Source organism: Rhinatrema bivittatum, chromosome 9 (assembly GCF_901001135.1).
Source record: "Rhinatrema bivittatum chromosome 9, aRhiBiv1.1, whole genome shotgun sequence".
NCBI lineage: Eukaryota > Metazoa > Chordata > Amphibia > Gymnophiona > Rhinatrematidae > Rhinatrema > Rhinatrema bivittatum.
The window spans coordinates 46,369,871-46,395,806 of NC_042623.1; the positions used below are offsets into that span (position 1 = coordinate 46,369,871).

The 25,936-nt window shown below is 40.8% G+C and overlaps 1 protein-coding gene across 3 annotated transcripts in view; it reads left to right on the forward strand.

Annotated features, from left to right (window-relative positions):
- IQUB (IQ motif and ubiquitin domain containing) overlaps positions 1-25,936 on the forward strand; it is a 200,775-nt gene that overhangs the window by 158,635 nt on the left and 16,204 nt on the right. For all 3 annotated transcript variants that reach the window (XM_029616656.1, XM_029616657.1, XM_029616655.1), the window contains 4 exons: positions 1,111-1,281; positions 6,630-6,806; positions 14,199-14,447; positions 22,743-22,928. In XM_029616656.1, coding sequence (XP_029472516.1) covers positions 1,111-1,281; positions 6,630-6,806; positions 14,199-14,447; positions 22,743-22,928 — 783 coding nt within the window. The remainder of the gene's footprint in view (positions 1-1,110; positions 1,282-6,629; positions 6,807-14,198; positions 14,448-22,742; positions 22,929-25,936) is intronic.

Consider the following 25,936-nt stretch of genomic DNA (forward strand, 5'->3'; position numbering starts at 1 on the left):
AAAGCTTTCTGTACGTGATGTGGCATTTATTCAGTTTCAGTTGGACTATACAGTATATCCCATATTTGTGAAATAGTTGTATTGGTACCATAACCCAAAGGATTTGTGAAATAAGGTCATAGAGTTTAGTCTCTCAGTTCTGGAAAGTCACTGAGCTGAATATTTGGAGCTGTGCAGCCTGTGGCTTATTATCTCCTGCTACAAAAACTTTTATTCAGGTTTGCTTGGTGGACACTCAGTGCTAATTCCTGGAGATTTAGTAGTGAGCATAATTTTGTTTACTCTATGCAACCACCCTGCTTACAAAATAATGCATTTTGCATGGTGGTGAACCACATTAACACATTTACATTAAATGTTCATACTATATATTTGTAAGGATAAATATATATATAAATTTATATATATAGATATAAATATAAACAAATAAATGTATATATTTGCTGCCATATTGGGAATGGAGGGATAACAAGAAGAGTTTTCTCCTTCCTTATTCCAAGCTGTAATCATCGGCAAAATGAATACAATTTTTTAAGGACTGGCTTAGAATGAACTTTGCATTTTTAACAGGTAATTTATAAGAAAAACATTTTATTTGCAAACTAAATCCTGAAAAATTGTATTGGTTTTGCTGATAATTACAGCTTGAAATAAGGAGATAGAACGTTCTTTTTATTCCTCGGTTCCCAGTATGATGGCATATAGTTCACACAAATAGATAGTATGAGCATCTAGAGAAACTCCTTTTTTTTTTATTATACAATTTGTAGTACCTAAATTCAGTGCAGTGCCACTTTAATAACATTACAGATAGCGGTATTTTCACTTTATTGTATCAATTATGCAACAAAGCCCACACACAGACATCCATTTTTACATTTTGCAAGCAACAAATGCCACTGTGCAAGCTCCAGCATCTGTGCAGAGAACAAGAACCACAGCAAATATATTTGACTACGGAGATTCCAGAATCTGCATTGTTTATAGGGCAATCCAGCAAGAAACTACCAGCTTCTTTTTGAATGATTTAAAATACTCAATACATGTCTATGTATTTATTGATTAATTATATTTGATAGTACAAAATAATGATATTAATTGTTTTGAAAGTGTTCAGAGCCAAAGAAATGGAAAGCATATGATGGAAGAACTACTGCAATGTATACACAATACACAATACGTGCCCAATATCTACAAGACATCTACAATAGTCTCAACATAAAGTACCTCGCGCTTGATGAAAGGCTGGATGTGCTTTTAACACTCAAGCATACAATGAAGGTATACTTTTTTGTTGTTATCCTTACTTTCAGCTTTAGGAGGCTATTATCTATAAAAGTTTAATTGTCTACTGTACTTTTGGATAACTCTCCAGTTGCTATTATAGTTAATTATCAAGGACTAGAACTATAGTCTATGATATTAGCCAATACATGAGCATTTATTTTGTCTTTAGTCCACTATATCATGGACTGGCAGGCTGGAGTCGGGGAGCAGCCCAACAGAAGAGGTACAGGGCTTCAGGTCAGGACTGGAGCTGGTCTTCTGCCTAACCAGCCCCCTCCCCCACAGGTTGAGCCCTTGAGTTCTGTGGGCCAATAGGACTTGACTTCTGCAGAACATAATGGTGGCAAGACAGGAGCTGGATATAGATAGAGCTAGAGGTACCAGCTGAAGTCAGGGACCAGGATAGGGTTGGAGACACGCTGAAAATGGAACAGATGCAGGGCAGGCTGGACACAGAGCACAGGCTGGGGGCTAGAGGACAAGGGCAAGGCCTGAGGCAATAGGACAAAGGCAATGTCTGGGAAATAGACCAGGGATTAGACTGGGAAATGCAAGATAGAACAAGGGCTGGACAAGGACAGCACTTGGACAAGAACTGGACTAGAGAGAATAGGCAACGGTAAACAGGAAAAGCCCAAGAGGGCATAAGGCTGGCTGGTTGAACCTAGCAGACCCAGAGGCCGTAAAGTAAGGCAGGAAAACCCAAGAGGGCACTGAGCATGGCAGATAGGCCTGGGAGGATGCAGAGAAAGGACAGAATGCCTGGAAAGGCCCAAAGCAAGGCAAGAAGCCAAGAGAGGCCACAGAGCAAGGTAAGAGGCCACAAGGCAAGGCAGGAGGGCTGGGTAGGCCACAAGGCAAAATAAAATAGCAAAAAGGTGGTGGCCAGGTCAGAGAGCCAAGGTGATTCAATGAAGAGGCACTGAGGTACTGTACAGGCAGGGTAAAGTAGGGCTGGGGCTGAGGCAACAGGTGACATACCAAGGAGGTAAATTGTAGAGCTGGGAGCAGTGCTCGCTGAGGACCCCTGGTGGAGGGGGGGGGCTGTGCAGCAAGTAAAACTGTAACACTCTAAACCTTCAGTGATCTCTGCTGCATCCATCCCAACCCCAGGCAGTCTGTCCAGGCGATGCAGATGAACTTTGCCAGCCCCTTTGTCACTGGTTGGCTGGTAGGGACTGCCTTGACAGTCTCCCCAAGCCTGAACACACTGCTTCCAAGGTGCACCTAGGCCCATCCAGCTCTGTCAGGCAAGGGATCTGAAACCAGATCTCTCACACTGCAGCACTCCATGAGGCTGGCAACCAGTACAATAATATTTGTATGAAATTTTAAATAGCTAATCTTAATTTCTATCAGTCTTTAGAGTTCAGTATGCATGTTGGCCATTATGCAGTTATTGCTTTGAAATCTAAAACTAATCTGAAACCTTATTGAGATATTTGGTAATTGCCATTGCTAACATTGTCTTCAATATGGCCAAGGTCATGCCTTGGGTGGCATCTATATTCATATGGTTGAACAGCTCAGATAAATAGTATAGCGCTATGAAAGTTCATGGAACCTTATTTTGTATGATTCAATAAATGAAACTTGAGAATTAACTAAATCAACATATCCATCTTTCTTTTTTTTTTTTTTATTTACTTTTTATTAGGCTTTTCAATTGTTTACAAGGTTAAGATACAGAAAAACAAAATATACTGGAAATCAAAATTCAGGAAAACTACAATACATTCTCAATTTATCATCACCATTCATAATGCAAAGTAAATAGAGACATACAATACTCAATACTCGAGCAGTTCATTAGGAAATAATGATACTGTAACTCATGACTGTCTATTCTTCATCTTATTAAATAATTCCCAGTTTCTATAAGAGCCTTTAGGAGTGAGAATCCAGGTGACCCCTTAACTGTTCTGGTTGGTTAAAAATATATCTAGAGTTTTGGTAAATGATTAAACAGCGGCACGGGTACCTTAATATAAGCCTGGCCCCTCTCTCCAAAACTTCCGGTCTCATGGTAATACATTTTTTCCGACGTAATTGTGTCGAGCGGGATATATCAGGAAAGATTCTAATGCTTTGTCCATAGAACATTAAGTTTTGATTCCTAAAATATAACTTCAATACAGAGTCTATTTCCATAATAAAAGTAAATTGAACAATCAAGGTAGCTCTAGATGTAATATTCATTTCAAAAGATTTCTCAAGTATATCAGTTAAATTTAAATCAGGATTTATTTCAGGTTCTTCCTCCAGACCTCGTACTATTTCTTCTCTTTGTTTTTGTGGAAGATAATATATCCTAGATACAGCTGGAACGGAAGAGTCTGAATATTTCAAAACATTCTTTAAATAACTTCGAAATAAATCAATTGGAGATATTAAATTTATCTTTGGAAAATTGAGCAACCTGAGGTTCTGATTTCTAACTGATTTTCAAGATTTTCAATTCTATCTAAACAAGTTTTTTCTGATCTTATCAAGTTAGATTGAACCTCGTCATTACGTTCTAACTTCTCTTCTACTGTCTTAACAATTGTTTCCAATTTATCGACCTTTTGCCCCACTACAGAGTTTTGTTGTAAAACATCCTGTATTTTATTGGACAAAGTATTAATAGACCTTTGCATCTGAATGATCATTTTCCCAATTTCTTCTAGTGAAAAATTCTTTGAGGTTATCATCTCCTTCCCTTATAGTTATCATCTCCATCCCTTATAGCGGCCTCTACATCTCGTAGAGAATTACCCTCGTTTCCTGGTTCCCTGGAACCCTTTACCATAGGGTTCACCGGATATGCAGACAACATGTCTGCACTCCTCTGGGGACCTGAGATGGGCGTAGTTAATGATTGTTCTAATACAAAGTCATCATTTCTACCAGACGGTGGCTCAGGTCTCTCTGGAGCACCAGGGCTTAGTGATGTCTCAAGTGGCTTAGGGCTCAGTTCCTGCTCCAAACTGAAACCCCCAGCGGCCTGCCCTGGAGCAGTAGATGAAGATCTTCTGAAACTTTCCTCTATCCATGATTGATGCATTCCTGTAGTTGGTGTTGAGGCAAGGTCCTTAACCCAGGCCTTCCTCTTAGTATATGGCATTATAAAGAAAAAATTACCACCGAAAAGTAAAGATCATTAGGCAACAGTCACGTCTCATTCTAAATGTATGTCTCTGTGGCCGCTACAACTTTACAAAAAGAAAAATAATAAATCAAGTTACCTCAAAGTTCTTCTTCTCTGTTCTTCTCCAGGCTAAGCTGGGTAAAGCCGCGCGCCCCTTCAGCACGTGCAGCGTAGGCGTTGCGCCGGCGGCAGCGTCGCGCCGTATTCGCGGTTCTTTTGAGCGAACAAAGTCCTCCCACTAACCAGTGGGGCCAATGGAAAGACAGGAAATTCAAGTGAGCTCACCAAACGCAGAACAAAGGAAATTCTGGCAGTGGCAGCGTCGCGCCATATTCGCGGTTCTTTTGAGCGAACAAAGTCCTCCCACTAACCAGTGGAGGCCAATGGAAAGACAGGAAATTCAAGTGAGCTCACCAAACACAGAACAAAGGAAATTCTGGCAGCAGCGACATATCCATCTTTCAATCCAAAGATTTGTCTACAAGCAACTGTTAAATAAATGATGGGTATGTTGATTTAATTAAATCTCAAGTTTCATTTATTGAATCATCCAAAATAAGGTTCCATGAACTTTCATAGCGCTATACTGTTTATCCTTTGTGGTTTATACCATTTTGATTACCGCTCATCATCTCCACTTTCTATTAGCCTGAACAGCTCAGATGACATACATTTTTATGCGTATTATCGGGACTCATTTTTATGCATATTATTGGGACTGGGTTCAGATGTTTCAAGAAAAAAATAGATGCTTGTCAAAATTATCAAATATCATCCTCCTTTCTGGCAATATGAAAATTGCAATCATTATTCAGACTTGAAATTCATACTTTCCCAGTGGGGGTCCGGGAGTGATCTCCTACGCTCCTGACCTCGGGGGACAAAAACAAAATGGCGCCGGCGCTACCTTTGACCTGTCATATGACAAGGCAAAGGTAGCGCCGGCGCCATTTCTACAAGCACCGGAGGTCCGAGAGTAAAAGATCACACCGGGACCCTTCCTCTGGACCCCAGGTAATTTAAGGTATTTTGGGGGGGTTCGGGAGGGTGGGGGATTTATTTTAAAGGGTCAGGGTGGGTTTTAGGGTTGTTTTAGTGTGCCGGTTTTCCTGCCCTCCCCCCCACTGGACCCTAGGTAATTTAAGGCATTTTGGGGGGGGTTCGGGAGGGTGGGGGATTTATTTTAAAGGGTCGGGGTGGGTTTTAGGGATGTTTTAGTGTGCCGGTTTTCGATTTTCACGATTTTCACGATTTTCACGATATTTAAAATACCCAAACGGCGACGATCCGATTCCCTCCCCCTCCCAGCCGAAATCGATCGTTAAGACGATTGATCACACGATTCACATCTCTACTGGGTAGGCCCATATCTTGGGGGTGGAAGGAAGGTTGGAGGTCCTTGGGGAGGCCTGTTTGTTTGGGGGTTTTTTTGTTTTTGTTTAATCTGAGTTTTTTTGGTTTGGAAAGCAAGAAAAACTAAAAAAAAAACATTAAACAAACTGAAAAATGAACCCCCGAAATGAAAAAAGGTACTGAACTGAAAATCTTTGGGCTGCACATCCTGATACATCATATTCAGTGCTGGAATGAACTTGAAATAGAGCAAAACTACATCTGAATTATGCCCCTAGCAAGCTTCATTTATTCAGAATGCATATGTTTAAGGAGGCAAAAGAAAAACAAAAGATAATATAAAATATCACATTTCTGTGAGCTATAGCAGGACTGGATGATTATTCCTTTTAGAGATTGAAGGACTGTTGGTACCTCAGTATTGGTAAAATCTGGTACATGCAGAGAAAGAATATCATGACATCTCACATGATACAGTGGTTCTCAAACCTATCCTGGAGAACCCCCAACTAATCACATTTTCAGGGTACCTGCAATAAATATGCATGAAATTGATTTGCATGTACTGTTCCAGTGCATGCAAATTTAACTCATGCATATTCATTTGGATATCCTAAAAGCCCAACAGGCTAAGGTTCCTCCAGGATAGGTTTGGGAACCTCTGGTCTACAATTAAAATATTGAGAATAAAATGTGTTTTAATACAAGATATTTTGGTCTAAAACTTTTGTACGCCACAATGTGATGTGAGTGCAACTCTGTTTGTATACACGTGTATTCATGTCAAATAAGCTTTGATTCTTGTTATAAAATGGTTGATAATTTTAGCATAATTTGATTTTTCCCCTTTCAAATATAGGAATACGATTGCAAGTTAACTCAAGAAATTATTGAACTAATAGACAGAGAAGCTGATCTTATGATGAGAGGTGTGAAGGAATGTAACTTGGAAGGACTCAGGAAAAGAATATCTACACTTTTCTTACAATACATAAAGACTCCGTTTTTTAACCCTGAGGTTGCCAGAATACTTAAGGTACATAGTCTTCTGTTTACTATATTATATTCTTAATTGGTGTTCGGCATGCAAAGAACTGGCTAGGTTTATGAAAAAGTATGTGGTTTGTTCATTGCTGTGCGCAGCTTTAGAAGGCTATCCCTTTCTACACACACATTCTGAATTCACACATTCTTCTAAAAAATACAGAGGTTTTCAGCTCTAGGATTCAGATCCTGCTCAGGTTGGTAGAAAGTGAAAGTAGTTAGTGTCTAAAAGTTGTTCAGCAGGCCTGCTTGAAAAAAGTGAAAGATTTCTACCAAGATTCCAATGGATTGGTTTCCACATTGCTAAAACCTTAAAGCACCATTGCAGCTGGTTCAAATTTGACACAAATGTTGGCAGACGGATCAGAGAGGTGGAGCATAGAAACTAAAATAGCAAGTCTTGCCTGGAAATATTCTGTCCAGAACAGGACTAGAAAGGCATGGGGTGGCAGTATAGAGATCCTTTTACTGTTTGCTCAGTTCCTTGTATAAATGGAGGACTCTAGTTTCCAATGCTAACAGTTCCATATATATCATTAAAATTCATTAAAAAATAATAATGGAACAGAAATGGAAAATAAGGAGACAGTCTTACATGATTATTTTTACATATATATATATACATACATAAAATAATTAGTGTATCCAGATTTTTCACATGCCATAGTAGTCTATATTATTTTTCTGTTATTCATTTTTATTTATTTGATTTACATTCTGCCTTTCAGCCACTTCAGAGCAGATTACAGTCAGGTACTGTAGGTATTTCCCTGTCCCCAGAGGGCTTGCAAGCTAAGGCCTGGATTTATCAAAATGCGATAAGTATCGCATGTGATAGTAAAAGGGGCGTGTTTTATGCTAATATACAGTTTATCGCAATTTGCGCTAATTACCTATGTGAAGAGCTAAGTTAGCGCAAATTGCGATAACATTTTCAGACTTTGCGATAAATGCCATACCTGTTGTATTTTCTGCATTCACCCACTGGGGGACTATTGTTGAAAGAGAGAGAGAGAGAGAGGGAGCTTTAAATCTACTAAAACAGGCCTTTCAGGAGACATCGCAAAATGCGATAAAACCGTAATGCAAGCTATCGCACGGCTTAACACTACTGAAAAAGGTGTAGTTAAAATCGGCGTTAAGTCTGCGCGATAGCACTTCACAGACTGGCACCCAGCCCACTCCCCGCCCCTAACTCCTCCTCTTTTTCAGATTTGCATCGCACCATGTGATATGATGCTATCGCATGCGCTAAAGATGTTTTCGCATGCGGTAAGGGCCTATCACATGCGTTAATGGGGCTTTTCGCATGCGATAAGCCCTTAACGCATGTGAAAACGCCTTAGCGCATTTTGATAAATGACCCCCTTAGTTTGTACCTGAGGCAATGGAGGGCGAAGTGTGATTTATAGACAGAGATAGTTTATGGAACCTGAAGATGCCATACACGGTTTGCTTTACATATGAAGTTATTTCTAAATTAGACAAGTGGGAGATACTTTTATTTATTTATAAAATTGTATATACTGCTCCCTACATGGTTAGCTCGATGTGGTTTACATATTAAAAGGGTATTGGGTGCAGGGAACATGACTTTAGATTTGTTAGGAACTGGGCCACATTTTTTGAAAAGGGGAGCCTATTTGGAAAGGATGGGCTCCACCTTAACCAGGGTGGAATCCTGCTGCTGGAGCTAATGTTTAAAAAGGGATAGAGTGGCTTTTCAGCTAAAACATGAAGAGAGCTGACATTTGCTCAGCTCAGGGAGGTATCTGAGAGGTAGGAGCTCTTTGCACCAAGTGCACACATACATCCTCTTGTGAACTGGTAGATAATCATATATATGGCACTCAGTGCAAAACTCTGAATAACCTCCATCTCGCTACTGGATTGCTGTCTGCATTCTAATATTGTTGAGTTGTTAGTTATTTAAAGTTGCTAAGGGGGTAGGGATGTCTAATCCAATGTAAAGTCCTTCAAAATTATTTTCTATATTTTATGTTGGTTAGTCAATGATTGGTAAGGGACTACAGTTTAGAGGTGTGAATCGTGTGATCGAGCGTCTTAACGATCGATTTTGGCTGGGGGGGAGGGAAATCTTATCGTCGTGTTTTTTTTTTTTTTAAATCGTTAAAAATCGTAAATCGGGGGAGGGCGGGAAAACCGGCACACCAAAAAATCCCTAAAACCCACCCCGAACCTTTAAAACAAATCCCCCACCCTCCCAAACCCCCCCAAAATGTTTTAAATTACCTGGGGTCCAGTGGGGAGGGGGGGTTCCCAACGCGATCTCCCTCTCTCTCTGGCCACGGCTGCATTGAGAAATGGCGCCGGTGGCCCTTTGCCCTTATCATGTGACAGGGCAAAGGTAGCGCCGGCGCCATTTTGATTCCTGGCTCCCGACGTCACGCGTGCAGGAGATCGCCCCCGGACCCCCGCTGGACCCCCAGGGACTTTTGGCCAGCTTGGGGGGGGGCCTCCTGACCCCCACAAGACTTGCCAAAAGTCCAGCGGGGGTCCGGGAGCGACCTCCTGCACGCTGGCCGTATTGCCAATCTTCAAAATGGCGCCGGCGCTGGCTTTGCCCTCACTATGTCATACGGGCGACCGTCGCCCATATGACATAGTGAGGGCAAAGGTAGAGTTATGCATGTAAATAGCTTGTATTTGTATACATGCTGTTTTAGAAACATCAAAAGTATGTGCAGATTTTTGGTTTCACATGCATATTTACCTGCTAACTGAAAAGTTTCCATAGCTTTTGCTTATTAAAACTCATGGGTGTGCCACCTTCATCTATTCTAGTCAACTGATTTGTCTGAAAATAACCTTTTTAGTGTTATTGGTTTCCATAGACACAGCAGATTTGTAACAAGTTGTGAGGTTCTGAACCACTGAACTTAGTAGATATTTTTTTGCTGCTACATGGTAACATTTTCAAATTCAGGAACCACTGACAGTAAGAAACATAATAATCAGATGACCGGTTGATTAGCTATATCAAGACATATAAATAGATGGCAGATAAAGATTGTCAGGCTTATGTAGTCTGCCCATTTTCCCTACCTATACCAGTACCATAATTCTTACTCGAGTTCCAGCTTTACAGCACTTTTGCCGCTGCCCTCCCTCCCTCCCTCCCCCCCTCCACCTAACCCATAGGAGGTCTTCCCCATTATTTCCACAGAGGTATGTAAGAGATACTATATTTTTTATTAGGCTTATAACTTGCAGATTCCAGTCAAGAGAATGCTCACTGCAGTTTACGTTGCACTTCTGTAATAAAACAATTACATATACCTTTGATCATCTTCCCTGTGGAATAGTCCATCCTCCGAGGCTCCCAGGCTGATTTGATTGGCTGCTGCTGTTGATCAGCATCTTTCTTTTAGCACCTTGGTGCCTGGTGTAAAGATCTGCAATGAGTGACATGCACTTAAAGTAATTATGGAAAGGCAGAGCATGCATTCTCCAAAAGAAAGGAAAACTTAAATGTACAGAACAGTGAATGATATCTGTTTTGCATCAATTCTTTGTACTTTCTTGAGAATACATTAAACAGAATTAATGCTGTACACACCTGAGACAGTGAATCATTCTGTTTAATCTCTTGTAGGAAGTATGATTAATGCCTTGACAGGGGACTTATTTCCTCTTTGACCAGTAATGGCTAAGCAGTTTTTGATTCTGTCCCCATTATGCACTATCAAAGTTCTTTAAAAAAAATCCTAAAATTAAAGCTACAGTTATTGAGAATTTAGCCTGCTATATATCAGGATCAAAGGTTCATTTTCTTACATATTTATTTATTTATTTAAAATTTCCTAGCACCCAGACAGATGAATTCAGGACCAGTGGGTTATGCACCTCTACCAGCAGATGGAGGCAAAGCATAACTGATGTTACAGTATATAAACCCCTGCAGTGACACCAGCCTGCCAGTATTCTCCATCTCCAGCAGATGGTGGATGTACATCTCCTTACTGGAGATTACTTCAAATTTTAGAAGGAGAAATAGAAAGAGATTTAATTTGCCCCGCTCTCCTGTGGTGATACCTAATGGTCCCTCCCCCAGTTGAGAATTCCTAAGGTGATTTCCATGGTCCCTCAGATGAGTGTTTTGGTCTGGTAGCTGGTTTTCTTAGCCGGCGTGGACTTAGCTGTTTAAAACAGCTGAAAGACAGTCGGGGCAGGAAGTGGCGGTGATAGTATATGCCCCCCCCCCCCCCCCAACTGCAGCCAGAGACCATCTCTGTTCTCAGCCGGGAAAGGCTGAACTCTGGTAAGATTTAAAAAAAAAAAGGAGAAAGACAGAAACAGAGTAGAAGGGTTGTTTGTAAGGCTTTCCCCTTCCTCCAGTCTCTGTGCTTGGCAAGCCGTTCCGATGTTTGTTCCCACTCCTGAGGGAGATTAAGGGACTTGGGCAGCCTGGCGGGTTGAGCAGCTCAGTGGGCTAGGCCCCGCTGTTAGGTTTCCTCTGTGCGCTGCATGGTAGACCGCAGCGGCATTTTCACGTGTTTTTTTCTGCGCATCAGGCTGCCCACTTGTGTGCCCAGTTTTATGGGCGCGCTGCTTGTACGCACAATTTGAGCTAGACACATATCTTCAGTTGCCTGTTAAGTGTACTGACAGACTAATGGTGCCTGTGGCTAAGAAACGTAAGCACCATTCCCTCTGTGCTGCCTGTCATAGTCGGGCATCGCAGCCTGGTATGCCCTCTAACTTGTACCAGCACTGCTTAGAGGCTCAGGGAGAATTATCTTCCTCTGATTTTACTAAGCCTGGTTCTTCTCAGCCTGATGATGGCCTGGGTAAGGACATGTTAGGATGGGTGGTGGATGCATGGAACAGACTCCCAGTGGAGGTGGGTGGAAACAAAAACAGTATTTGAATTCAAGAATACATGGGATAAATACAGGGGATCTCTAAGGAAGTGATGCTAAATTAATTGGATGGATGGGCAGACTGGATGGGCCCTATGGTCTTTTTCTGCCATCATGTTTCTATATTTCTAGAATGAAAGCTTTTAATCTCATTCCCTCTGTTATTTCTGATAATGCATGAAAATTATTTGCATTAATTTTATTTGTATCGTATCTCTTTACGATGATTTTAACTAGGAGGTCAATATTCAGCGCCACTTAGCTGTTAAATTATGGCTAAGTAGCATTATCTGAATATTTGGCCACATTGACCAGCTGCCACTTAGCTGGTTGTTTATCCAGCTAAACTGCTGGATAAGAAAGAGGCGGGGTGGGGGCATCCCCGGGAGGAGCTTACTTAGGGGGTCATTTATCAAAATGTGATAAGGTGTTTTCGCATGCGAAAAGCCCCGTATTGGATGGTGCGATGCAAATTCAGAAAATAGGCGGAGTGTGGGCTGGGTTAGCCTGTCTGCGAAGAGCTATTGCACAGCTGTAATGCTGATTTTAACTACACCTCTTTGAATTGCGTTAGCTGCTGTGAGGTAAGGTTTCATTGCCCTTTGTGATGTCTCCCATAAGGCCTATTTTAGGTGAATTGACGGGTCCAATGCCTGAGAGAGAGAGAGAGAGAGAGAGAGAGAGAAAGAGAGAGACTGGCCATAATATCATGGCCCATAGGTAGGTATTTGTATCCCTATGGTAGGCCCACCTAGAAACTCGAGGTGGGGTTTAGGTAAGAGTGTAGGGGGCTAGGGGCCACTTTGACATTCTACGTGACACCTATGAACAGAACAGTGGTCTCATGAAGATTTGATGACCTTTGGAGTGAGGAAACTCACTCCAAGATGAGATTTGGGCAAGGTTCTCTCAACCTAGCTTGATGGACTCTACATCAAGCTAGGTTGAGAGAACCTTGCCCAAATCTCATCTTGGAGTGAGTTTCCTCACTCCGAAGGCCATCAAATCTTCACAAGAGACCACTGTTCTGTTCGTAGGTGTCACGTAGAATGTCAAAGTGGCCCCTAACCCCCTATACTCTTACCTAAACCCCACCTCGAGTTACTAGGTGGGCCTTCCATAGGGATACAAATACCTACCTATGGGCCATGATATTATGGCCAGTCTTTCTCCCTCTCCCTCTCCCTCTCCCTCTCCCCCTGTGTGTCTGGGACCATTAACAATGGTCCCCCAGTGGTTGAATGCAGGAAAATCAACAGGCGGGCACTTATCGCAGAATCTGAAAATGGTATCACAATTTGCACTAACTTAGCTCTTCGCACAGGTAATTAGCACAAATTGCTATATTAGCATAAAACATGCCCCTTTTGCTATCGCATGCGGTACTTACCGCATTTTGAAATATCCAGGCCTTAGCCAGATAAGTGCCAATTTTCAGCTTTATTCAACTTTAGAGATGTGAATCGGAACCGGAATTGGTTCTGATTCCGGTTCCGATTCACATCGTGGTTTTTTTTTTTCGTCCGGCCTGATCACGGTTTTGTTTATCGGCTGCGCCTGAGCCGATAAACAAAAAACCCACCCCGACCCTTTAAAACAAATACCTTAGCTTCCCCCACCCTCCCGACCCCCCAAAAAACTTTTTACAGGTACCTGGTGGGCCAATGTGGGTCCCGGGAGTGATCTCCCGCTCTCAGGCCGTCGGCTGCCACTAATAAAAATGGCGCCGATGGCCTTTGCCCTTACCATATAACAGGGTATCCGTGCCATTGGCTGGCCCCTGTCACATGGTAGGAGCACTGGATGGCCCACGCCATTTTTAAAGATGGCGCCGGCCATCCAGTGCTCCCTCCATGTGACAGGGGCCAGCCAAATGGCACGGATTCCCTGTCACATGGTAAGGGCAAAGGGCCATCGGCGCCATTTCGATTAGTGGCAGCTGACGGCCCGGGAGCGGGAGATCGCTCCCGGGCCCCCCCCCTGGATCACCAGGTACCTGTAAAAAGTTTTTGGGGGGGTTGGGAGGGTGGGGGAAGCTAAAGGATTAGTTTTAAAGGGTCGGGGTCTGTTTAGGGGTTATTTTTGTGTGCCGTTTTTCCCGCCCTCCCACAAAATGATAAGAGATCCCCCACGAACAATATCGTGGGGTTTTCCTATTGTTTTTGGGGAGCCCCCAATTTCTGATAATTTTGAAAATATCATACGATATTTTCAATCGTCCAAAGCCCGATTCACATCCCTGTTCAACTTAGCTGGATAGGTCTAGGGCAGCTATTTGGCTGACCCATAATTAGCTGGATAAACTTATCTGGCTAACTATAGAATAGCCTTGTATATTCAGTGTTGCAGCCACGCTACTGAATATCTCCAGCAAGTTAGCCAAATAAGTTTATCCGGCTAACTTGCTCAGCCGGATAGCAGCTGAATATTGACCTCCTTGTTTCCATAAAGAATGCTAGTATGCCTTTTATAAATTATTCTCCTCCCTGATTTTTTTACAGGTTCCACAAGATCCAGCTGTACTACGTAAAGATATTTTCTATTGTCATAGTTGCAAAAATTACTTACCCGCTACCAGTTTCTCAGTAGCAGCTAATGCAGTCAATATTGGTAGATGTTGCAATTGTTCCAAGCTGGATAATGAAGCTCGTCGCCGAGAAGACTTTTCAAAGTACAAGTATCTGCTCTCACACCTTCAAAAATCTGAGGCTGACTTCATGGATGATGCTAGAATTGCATTCTTACTTCAGGTACAATTTGCAAAGAAGGTTTTCAATAAACTGATAAGAATATAAGATATGCCATATTGGGTCAGACCAAGGGTCCATCAGCCCAGCATCCTATATCCAACAGTGGCCAGTCCAAGTCACAAATACCTGGCAATACCCAAACATTAAATAGATCCCAATCTACTATTCCTTATTGATTAATAGCAGTTTATGGACTTTTCCTCTAGGAACTTATCCAAACCTTTTTTAAACCCAGTTATACTAACTGCCGTAACCCCATCGACTAGCAATACATTTCAGAGTTTAACTATGCATTGAGTGAAAAAGAATTTTCTCCAATTTGTTTTAAATGAGCTACTTGCTAACTTCATGGAGTGCCCTCTTGTCCTATTATCTGAGAGAGTAAATAGCTGATTTACATTAACTTGTTCAAGTCCTTTCATGATTTTGTAGACCTCTATAATATCCCCCCTCAGTTGTCGCTTCTCCAAACTGAACAGCCCTAACTTCTTTAGCCTTTCCTCATATGGCAGCCGTTCCAAGCCACTTATCATTTTGGTCACCCTTCTCTGCACTTTCTCCAGTGCAACTATATATTTTTTGAGAATTGGCATCCAGAATTGCATACAGTACTCAAGATGCATTCTCACCATGGAGCAATATTAGAGGAATTATGACATCTACAATTATATTTGCCATTCCCTTCCTTATAATTCCTAACATTCTGTTTGCTTTTCTGACTGCTAAAGCACACTGAGCCAGAGATTTCAATGTATTAGCCACTATGATGCCTAGATCTCTTTCCTGGGTGGTAACTCCTAAGATGGAACCTAACATTGTGTAACTACAGCAAGGGTTATTTTCCTTATATGCATCACTTTGCACTTGTCCACATTAAATTTCATCTCCATTTGGAAGCCTAATCCTCCAATCTCACAAGGTCTTCCTGCAATTTATTACAATCCGCTTGAGATTTAACTACTCTGCATAATTTTGTGTCATCCGCAAATTTGATCACCTCACTTGTCATACCCTTTTCAGATAATTTATAAATATATTAAAAAGCACCGATCTAAGTGCAGATCCCTGAGACACTCTACTGTTTACCTTTTTCCACTGTGAAACAGACCATTTAATCCTACTCTCTGTTTCCTGTCTTTCAACTAGTTTGCAATCACAAAAGGACATTGCCTCCTATCCCATGCCTTTTTAGTTTTCTTAGAAGCCTCTCATGAGAGACTTTGTTGAACACCTTCTGAAAATCCAAATACACCACATCTACGAGTTCACCCTTGTCCACATATTTATTCACCCCTTCAAAAAAATGTAGGAGATTTGTGAGGCAAGACTTCCCTTGGGTAAATCCATGCTGGCTGTGTCCCATTAAACCATGTCTATCTAAATGTTTTGTGATTTTATTTTTTATAACAGTTTACACGATTTTTCCTAGCACTGAAGTCAGGCTCACCGGTCTATAGTTTCCCAATCAACCGTGACACTTTTTTTAAATATTGGGGTTGCATTGGCCACTTTCCAGTCTTCAGGTACAACAAATGATTTTAATGATAGGTTACAAATTAATAGTAATAGGTCTGAAATTTCATTTTTGAGTTCTTTAAGAACCCTGGGGTGTATACCATCCGGTTCAGGTGGTTTACTACTCTTCAGTTTGTCAATCTGGCCTACCGCATCTTCCAGGTTCACCGTGATTTGGTTCAGTTCATCTGAATCGTCACCCTTGAAAACTGTATCCGGAATGGGTATCTCCCCAACATCTTCTACAGTAAACATCAAAGCAAAGAATTTGTTTAGTTTTTCCACGATGGTCTTATCTTCCCTAAGTGCCCCTTTAACCTCTCAATCATCTAACGGTCCAACTGACTCCCTTGCAGAATTTCTACTTCAGATATATTTAAAAAACATTTTATTATTAGTTTTTGCTGGTATGGCCAACTTCTTTTCAAATTCTCTCTTAGCCTGTCTTATCAATGTCTTACTTTTAACTTGCCAATGCTTATGCTTTATCCTGTTTTCTTCGGATGGATCCTTCTTCCATATTTTGAATGAAGATCTTTTGCCCAAAATAGCCTCCTTCACCTCACCTTTTAACCATGCTGGCAATCGTTTGACCTTCCTTCCACCTTTCTTAATGTGTGGAATACATCTGGACTGCGCTTCTAAGATGGTATTTTTTAACAATGTAACCTCCAAATCAATAGAGTAGGACTTGAGTTTGTGAACGAAAAGTAATGGAAATCAACCAATGCAACTGAAAACCCCAATACTCTTCACCTTGAACCAAAATATATAGACGCTGCACAGCTAACTATATCCGGAAATGACCATCATACTAGGCTTCCTCGTCAGGGCTTTCGCCTATTCAACTCGGCCTTATAAATAATCATAGGTCATGTTGATAAAACTATTTTTTAAATATTTTTCTTATGCACTTAAAACTTGCCAAATCCAAGGCTGTGTTGAACCCGAAATGATATCATACTTTATGCAAATCCAACAGTAAAAATTTCAACTTATCTTTGAGCGATTCAGTATGTAGTGAAATTGTCCATCTTGAACCAAAACAATAATCACAGTGCTGATGACCCAGCACTGTGATTATTGTTTTGGTTCAAGATGGACAATTTCACTACATACTGAATCGCTCAAAGATAAGTTGAAATTTTTACTGTTGGATTTGCATAAAGTATGATATCATTTCGGGTTCAACACAGCCTTGGATTTGGCAAGTTTTAAGTGCATAAGAAAAATATTTAAAAAATAGTTTTATCAACATGACCTATGATTATTTATAAGGCCGAGTTGAATAGGCGAAAGCCCTGACGAGGAAGCCTAGTATGATGGTCATTTCCGGATATAGTTAGCTGTGCAGCGTCTATATATTTTGGTTCAAGGTGAAGAGTATTGGGGTTTTCAGTTGCATTTTTTAACAATGTCCATGCCTGTTGCTCACTCTTAACTTTTGTAGCTGTACCTTTCAATTTCTTTTTAACTATTTTTCTCATTTTAACAAGGTTTCCCTTTTGAAAATTTAGTGGATTTATTTACTGTCCCCCCTTCCAGTCATTCAAATTTGGTCATGTTATGATCATTATTGCCAAGTGGCCCCACCACTTCTCTCACCAAATCTTGCGCTCCACTGAGAATTAGATCTAAAACTGATCCCTTTCTCGTCAGTTCCTAAATCACTTGTTCCATAAAACTGTAATTTATTCCATACAGGAACTTTATCTCTGTAGCATTTCCAGACAATATTGGGGTAATTGAAATCTCCCATTATTACTGCACTACCAATAATATTCCTAAGTCTTTATTTTATTCATTTCAAATTCTTCTATTCAGTCAAATATAAAACAATTTGCTATGCAAGGATGTTGAGAAGTGACTGTCAAGTTAAGTGTACTACCTTTTAATTCCTTGTACTATACACGAAAATTGCTTATCTTTTTAGCTAATAAACAGGCAAGAATATAATGACTCTTTTCTCAACTCAAAAACAATTCCTTTTCAGTGCCCCATAAAATTTCATCCTGATGGGATCATTTTATATTAATTGATTCTTGCAAGGTGAAAGAAGCACCAGGTACATTTTGCTTATAGTATTTTCCCCACTTCTTCAGTCCTCTCGTGTGTGTCCTTTAATATGCTTTCCATATCAGTTGTCACTCCAGGAGAAGAGGGGGTGCCAGCTTGGCCATTTGGTTAGGGCTTACAATGTTGAAGGGGCCTACTTTTGTTGGGCAAAATTTTAAAAAAAGCTAAATATATCTATTTCTAACATGCATAAATAAAAATTTCAATTGTTATTGAAGAATTTGCTAACAAAAAAGCTCGTAAAGCCTTCTTAAATAAAAATTATTTGGGAAATTTAGAAAATGATTTCTCTTATTAAGTATCGCATCAGAACCTTACATAGGGGCTTACTTTTCTTAGCTGGCACGGGCCTAATTCCTGCTTTCTCCGGCCCTGTCAGTTGTGAACTGGTTTAATTTTCATTTTGAAATGCACCTTTTTTGTTATTACAACATTGCTTATTTTTTAGCCTACAGGAGACCTTCCCTTAAATACCTCTTTCAAACTGACACTGGACTTTGTTTTTAGGATTTTAGAAGATAGTGACATCCTTCTAATAACAGATGTTTGAAAGATCAGGCAAAAAGCAATGCAAAAGAGGGTAAACAGTCTGTTTCACAATTTTAGAATAGCACATCTTTTCCCCAACATTTTATTTTTTTTGTGCCTTCCAGAATGAAAAATATTCCACAGGAAAAATACTGGAAGCAAAAATGTGTTAAAAAAATCACTGTAGGAATTTTCTCTAGTATTTAAGGGGATAATTTTCAAAGACCGCAAAGTCTGCAGGTAGTTTTTATTCACAGACTTAGGGGGTTATTTACTAAAGCTATCGCATGCGAAAAGGGATGTTTCACACGCGAAAAGTCCCTTTTCACGTGCGATGGCTAAAAAGGGGCGGAGTTGGGGCAGAGTCTGCCCCGGAAGAGGAGGAGTCGGGGAGGACGCTGCGAAGACAGCGTGGACGATGAAAAGGTAAGCTTCCGTATCGCTGCCTATTTCGCAGCCTATTTCGCTGCCTATTTCACTGCCTATATCACAGGACCGCCCCCTCGTTTCACCCCCCTGTACCACGGGATTCAGAGAGCCCGGCGGTGTTAGTAAATTCAGGCTTTATATATATAGAGAGAGATGTAGATATTTATGTGGGATGGACACATAGAATTACAGATTCATCCATAGGTCCCCCCTCCCAACTTGTATTTAATGGAATCACTATCCCCATTTCCAAATCTGCAAAAAACTTAGGTATAACCATCAATTCAGACCTTTCATTAAAGCAACACATATCCACAATTACCAGAAATTCATTTTATAAGCTCCAACTCCCGAAACGGCTTCGCCCTCTACTTTTCTTTCACAATTTTCGGACTATACTTCAATCACTTATCTTTTCGGGGCTTGATTACTGTAATTCTCTTTATATAGGTCTCCCAGATAACACACTCCACTCACTTCAATTGATCCAAAATGCAGCAGCACATATCTTAACAAATTCTTCCATAAAAAATCACATTACCCCGATACTTCAATCATTACACTGGCTACCAGTTAAATACAGAATACAATTCAAGATCCTGTCCATTATACACTCCCTCATTTACACTCCTAATTCTGTTACTTTATGCTCCATTCTCCGAATATACAAACCCGCCAGACATCTAAGATCATTGGATAAAAACCTTCTAGATATCCCATCACCACAACAGGCCCGTCTTGACATCACCAGAAAAAGAGCATTCTCAGTCATTGGACCAATCTTATGGAACGCACTACCAGACTCTTTAAGATCCATATCCAACTCTAAACATTTCAAAAAATCCTTAAAAACACACCTATTTCAATCTGCATTCCATATATCACACTCTAAATAACATAACCTCTTTTCTCTCATGTATGCAAATAAAATGGCACAACATTATTATATATTGATTTATCTTATGTAAACTAATTATTGTTTTAGATACTTTTATTTTTTATTGAGTATTTTTGTAATTTTATGCTTTTTATAATTTTTATAATCTTACGGGTTTTTTTGTTTTTGGTTTTTTTTTAAGTTTAACCTTTACTTATGTTTGTTTTTTTATTTAGTTATGTAAACCGTTTTGATTAAACACTGTTTGTAAAGACGGTATACAAACAGTTTTAAATAAATAAATAATAAATAAAATTTAATTTGTTTTGTTTTTCATTTGTTGTTATTTTTTTTATGTTTTCTGATGTTTTAACTTTTTCATTCTTATTTGTTTTTAGCAAACAAATACTTTTCTAAAAATGAATATGAACACAAATTGTTTTTTGGGAGTTACATTTGATGATTTGGATCTGAAATGAAAATAGGCTCATTCATTCCGTTTTCCATTTTTATTTCAAATAAATGCACATCCCTAATATATATGAGTTGTTGACTCACATCATCCTTCCAAATCTAATTGTTTTGTTTCAGAGATATTATCATGCACACTTTAGTGACCTGATTACCTTCCTTTTTAATTAAACTAATGAACAAAATAAACCTCTGCAGCATCCACAGCCCCAGCCAGCTCAAGAAGTAGAAGATTTGACCCAGGAATCAAACTCAGGTTCCTCTGCATGGCAGTGTACACTTCCACCAAGCTGGCCCTATTTTGCTATTTTTAAGCATACTTCTAAAGTATTTTTGGAATAAAGGTGATTTAAAGTCAACAATAATTAAACTAGTGTTCCTGCACTGACAAAATGAGTCATTTTGTCATTAAATTGTTATTTTAATGACATATTTAATTTATTGCCTAACCCTGTTAATAAATAGGATGATGGAACGTATGTATATTGTATAATATCTATTGTGTATATTCAGTAAATGTAGCCTTAATTAGAGTAAGATGACAGGTTAACATTAAATACTGAAATTTTGAACATAACAGGGCACTAAGAGCCTGTTTACTAAGCTATTTTTCTCCATAGACATTGAATGGGAGAAAAGCCTTGGGGTAGATTTTCAAAAGGTTACAAGCGTAATATACGCGCGTAACCCTTTAAAAACCCTCCTGCGTGCGCCGACCCTATTTTGCATAGGCTTGGCAGCGCGTGCAAGCCCCGGGATGCGCATATGTCCCAGGGCTTTGAAAAAGGGGCAGGAAGGGGGCGTGGGCGTGGCGCAGGTCCGGGGGTGGTCCGGGGGCGGGACCGAGGCCTCCAGCACAGTGGCTGTTCCGGGGGATGGCGCACCGGCAGCTGGCCGGCGCGCGCAAGATACGCCTGCCAGAGGCAGGTGTAAATACTTGAAATAATGAGGGGGGGATTTAGGTAGGGCTGGGGGGGTGGGTTAGATAGGGGAAGGAAGGGGAAGGTAGGGGGGGGGAGCGGAAGAAAAGTTCCCTCCGAGGCTGCTTCGATTTTTTAGCGGCCTTGGAGGGAACGGGGAAAGCCATCGGGGCTCTCCTAGGGCTCAGCGCGTGCATGGTGCACAAGTGTGCACCCTCTTGCGCGTGCCGACCCCGGATTTTATAACATGCGCGTGGCAGCATGCGCATGTTATAAAATCGGGTGTACATTTGTGTGCGCACAAATGTACCCCGCGTATGCTGGTTTCAAAATCTGCCCCTTGGTGAATAGGACTCTAAGGAGTAAATTTTCAAAGGGGTTTCACATGTAAAAATAGCATGTATGTGCATAAATAGCTTGTACTCGCTTATATGCTATTTAAAAAGATATCAAGAGTACATGCATATTTTCCATTTCTTGTGTACTTTTTACTGGGGAAAAAATAAGGTGGGCTAGGGTCTCTTCTGGATAGAGTTCAGAAGTATATGCGCAATAGTTGCTATTTTGTAAGAGATACTCATATACATTATTGAACGTATTCATACACTTTTATACCTGCTAATTGACTCATGCAAGTGAAATTGGACTTGCCTGTTGTCTGCAGTTTTGGTTGGGAGGTGTGGGTGAACTTGTGTGGATTCAGGGTGAAATGCTAGAGGGTCTAGGTGAACTGGAAAAGAACTGTGTGAACTAGTGGAGGTATTGGCAAACTGTAGTAAGGTGTATTTTCCAAATGATATGTGTGTATACTTTATTAAAAAAACTGCATACTTTATTTTAAAAAATGGCATATAATTTACTAAAAAAAATTAATGCCATATATACATCGGTGTTATTATATGTATATAACATACTTTTTTACATGCCTAAAATATGTGTGTGTGTTTATAAAATAGGTAAAGTATGCATTTTCATGCATTGAAAATACTCATGCATATTGAAATGTATGTGTGCACTTTTGGAGCATAAATACATGGTATATTATAAACTGTGCAGTGGAAATTGCACAGTTTATAAAATACTAGTATTACTCTCCACGTGTCCGCTTATGTGCATAAATGCTGTACCGCAGATAGGTTTGAAAGTTAGGCTCAATGTGTGATATCAATTAAATTTAAGTATAATTTTTTTTTTTTTGAAAATTACAGTTCCTGCAGGTTGAAATGTTTTTTTTTGCATGTAGTAGTTTGACTATTGCATACCATGGATGTAGTGTATGGTGCTATTAAATAGTGCTATGCACATTGAAAAACACATAAGCTTGTCTTATAATAACCTTATATTTCTGTTAGATTATTTTTTTGTTGTAAAAATGTTTTATTACCCCAGAGAAACGATGCAATGATTTTATTGTCAAGGTGATTATAGTCAATTAAAATGAACAATTTCCTAATTGTCAACAATTCCTTTAAATTGCAGGAGAAAGATGTTCAGTATCTGGTTGAATCTATTTGGGCCGCTCAATCTGCTTTGAGTGCCTGGAACGATCTCTATGATTTAGTCTGGGTCAGATGGGATAAGTACATTGAATGGTCTCCATGGAACTGTATACTTCTTACTAAAGATGAGGCAGATGCTCATCTCAAGCTTAGTAATCCAGAGGAGGTAAAACAAAACACAATTTCATTTCCTAAAGTACAAGTATTTTATTTTCTTGTTTTTTGTACATAGCAATTGTTTTATGTTACATTAAAAATAGTTTATGAATATCTCTTGCTGCCCCTTACTTAGTCATTATAAAATAATTGTTTTCAGGATATTAAACATCTTTATGCCTAATATAATAAAGATCTTTCCAGCTTTTAGAAAATAAGAGGTCAATATTCAGAAGCAAATTATCTGGCTAAATGCTAGGGATGTGCAGCAGGGATGGATTCGTCCCATTCGGTATTCGTATTCGTCGGGACCCAAATCCGTTGCATCCATTCTCGGGGGACCCCGATCCGTTCATTAGTTACATATATATTCGTTTCCCCAAAAAACCCCAACCCAACCCTTTAAATTTAATTTACTACAACCCCCCCACCCTCCTGACCCCCCAAGACTTGCCAAAAGTCCCTGGTGGTCCAGCGGGAGTCCTGGAGCGATCTCCTGCACTCGGACTGTCGGCTGCCGGTATTCAAAATGGTGCCGATAGCCTTTGCCCTTACTATGTCACAGGGGCTACTGGTGCCATTGGTCGGCCCCTGTCACATGGTAGGAGCAATGGACAGCCGGTGCCATCTTGTGCCAAGACTTGCCAGAAGTCCCTGCTGGTCCAGCAGGGGTCCTGGAGCGATATCCTGCAATTGGGCCGTCGGCTGCCGGTATTCAAAATGGCGCCGATAGCCTTTGCCCTTACTATGTCACAGGGGCTATCGGCGCCATTTTGAATACCGGCAGTTGACGGCCCGAGTGCATGAGATCGCTCAAGGACACTTGCTGGACCACCAGGGACTTTTGGCAAGTCTTGGGGGGGTCAGCAGGGTGGGGGTTTATTCGTTAGTGATACGTTGTATTCGTGGGGGTTCGCCACACGTTTCGTGACCCCCACGAATACAACGAATATGGCATGTATGTTGCGGATTGCCAATACGTTGCAAACGAATGCACACCCCTACCAAATGCCGACTTTTGAATATTTTGGACACTTGTCTGGCTAAATTATAGACTGATAACTTATTATCTGTCTAAAATTTAGCTGGATTATATAGGGGCATTCTGGGACAGAGTTAATAAATTAACCAGATAAGTTAGCCAACTAATTGCGATATTCAGAGTTAGCTGGCTAACTTACCCAGCTAACTCTGGTTGTGCCGAAGAGTAGTCTTAAAGTTAGCCAGATAAAGTTATCTGGCCATCTTTAAGAAAGCCAGCTATATTTAATAGTGCAGCTGCACCGCTGAATATCCCTCCAAAGTTAGCCGGATAAGATTATCCAGCTAATTTTGCAATCCAGCCAGTGAATCAATATTACCTCCTATCTATTTTTTAATATCTGTTTTTCCTTGGAATAAATTAGAGGTTGATGTATCAATGTAGAACTGCAGCACTGTAGGTCTAATTTTCAAATTAAAATGTATATTTATTATAGTTTATGAAGTCCATATTCAAAAGCATTTAGTCGGCTAACTCAGAAGTTAGCTAACTAAATAAATATTTGCTCAATATTTTTATGTAATAATATCGCTACTCTATTTCGTTTGGAGGTACCAGAAGCGGAAAAGACTTGATTACACCATCGCTTTCATAATTTTTTGTGTTCCTTCTCCTTTATATGGGTTTCGTAAAGAAAGATAACATTAATTTTCAACTTATTGATGTGCGCAGGAACTTTTTCTTTTTTAATAGGGTTTCCAATCCAGCAACATTCCATGACATAAAATTAACTTATGTCCCCAAATATTCTAAAGCTTTGAAGGATATCCCATAGAATTTTACCATTCCAAATTATCTCGCTGTGCCCCAGCCTGCGCAACAAGATCAGCAACCTTATCAGTATTCTAAAGAGTATTCTATAAGCGTCACCCTTGTCCCAGTTAATCCTTTCCCTCCCCACCTCACCTTTAACATTTCTCCCAACTTCCCTTGCTTATCCCCACACATTCCCATCAACAAATAAAACATATACTGTCACCAGAGAGTTCAAGGTACAATATCATATGTGTGGGTGTCATCCTGCAACTCCCATCCCAATACTTAAACAACTTAAGTCACAACATTCAACCCAATGTTGGAAACATCATAGTACACATTTTTACTGCAGACTTATATCTCCTTTTGCTTTTTCATTCAACCTTGTTGTGCTCGCTGGCTGCAGGAGTCCGCAACCAGTGTCTCTCACCTCGGGGCCGGGGACTCTGCTTAGGCGCGTCTCCGGCCTGTATGGGGCCCCCGGTCCCCATCGGGCCATTCCACCGTGCTTCCCATCTCGGCCGTCCGCACCGCTGCCGACACTCCACTGACCCCCCCACCCCCCAGGCGAGTGCACACGATCCTTTTAGTTTTTAAAGGGCCAGTGTTGGGAAAACCTTCCTGTGACCTTCACCGATGATTTCAGGACAAGGGACTATTTAAACCCTGCCTAATCATCATGTTCTTGCCTCAGCAACATGTCCTACTCTTTCCAGAGTGTGACTTGTTCCTGGTTCCAGCTCCTGATTCCAATTCCTCTTCCTGGTTCCTGCTCCAGCTCCTGATTCTGATTCCTGTTCCTGGTTCTGTCCCTGCTCCCTCTGATTGCTCTCCTGGCTCTGACCCTGCTTTGTTCCTGGATTCTGCTTTGCCTGCCACCTATCCTGACCATCTGCCTGTTATCTGACTCTTCTTGTTTTCCGCCTGCCCCAACTCTTGGACTGTGCTGGTTCCTCTCATCCGCTGCCTGTCCTGACCTCTGGTAGTCTGATGTCGCTTCTGCCTCCTGTCTTCTGGGATTGTCTTCTTTGAGAGACCTGTGCCTAAGTCCTGCCAGCCCCGGTACCCAAGGGTTCAATCTGCGGGGAACGCAGGCTACTAGGCTAGTATAGATGAAGGTCCTGTTGGGTCTTCTCTCCCGAAACCGCCTCCTGACGATGAGGACCTACAGGGGCCATCCCCTGAAGGTAGCGCCAACCTCATCTCGGCTAGGGGTTCAC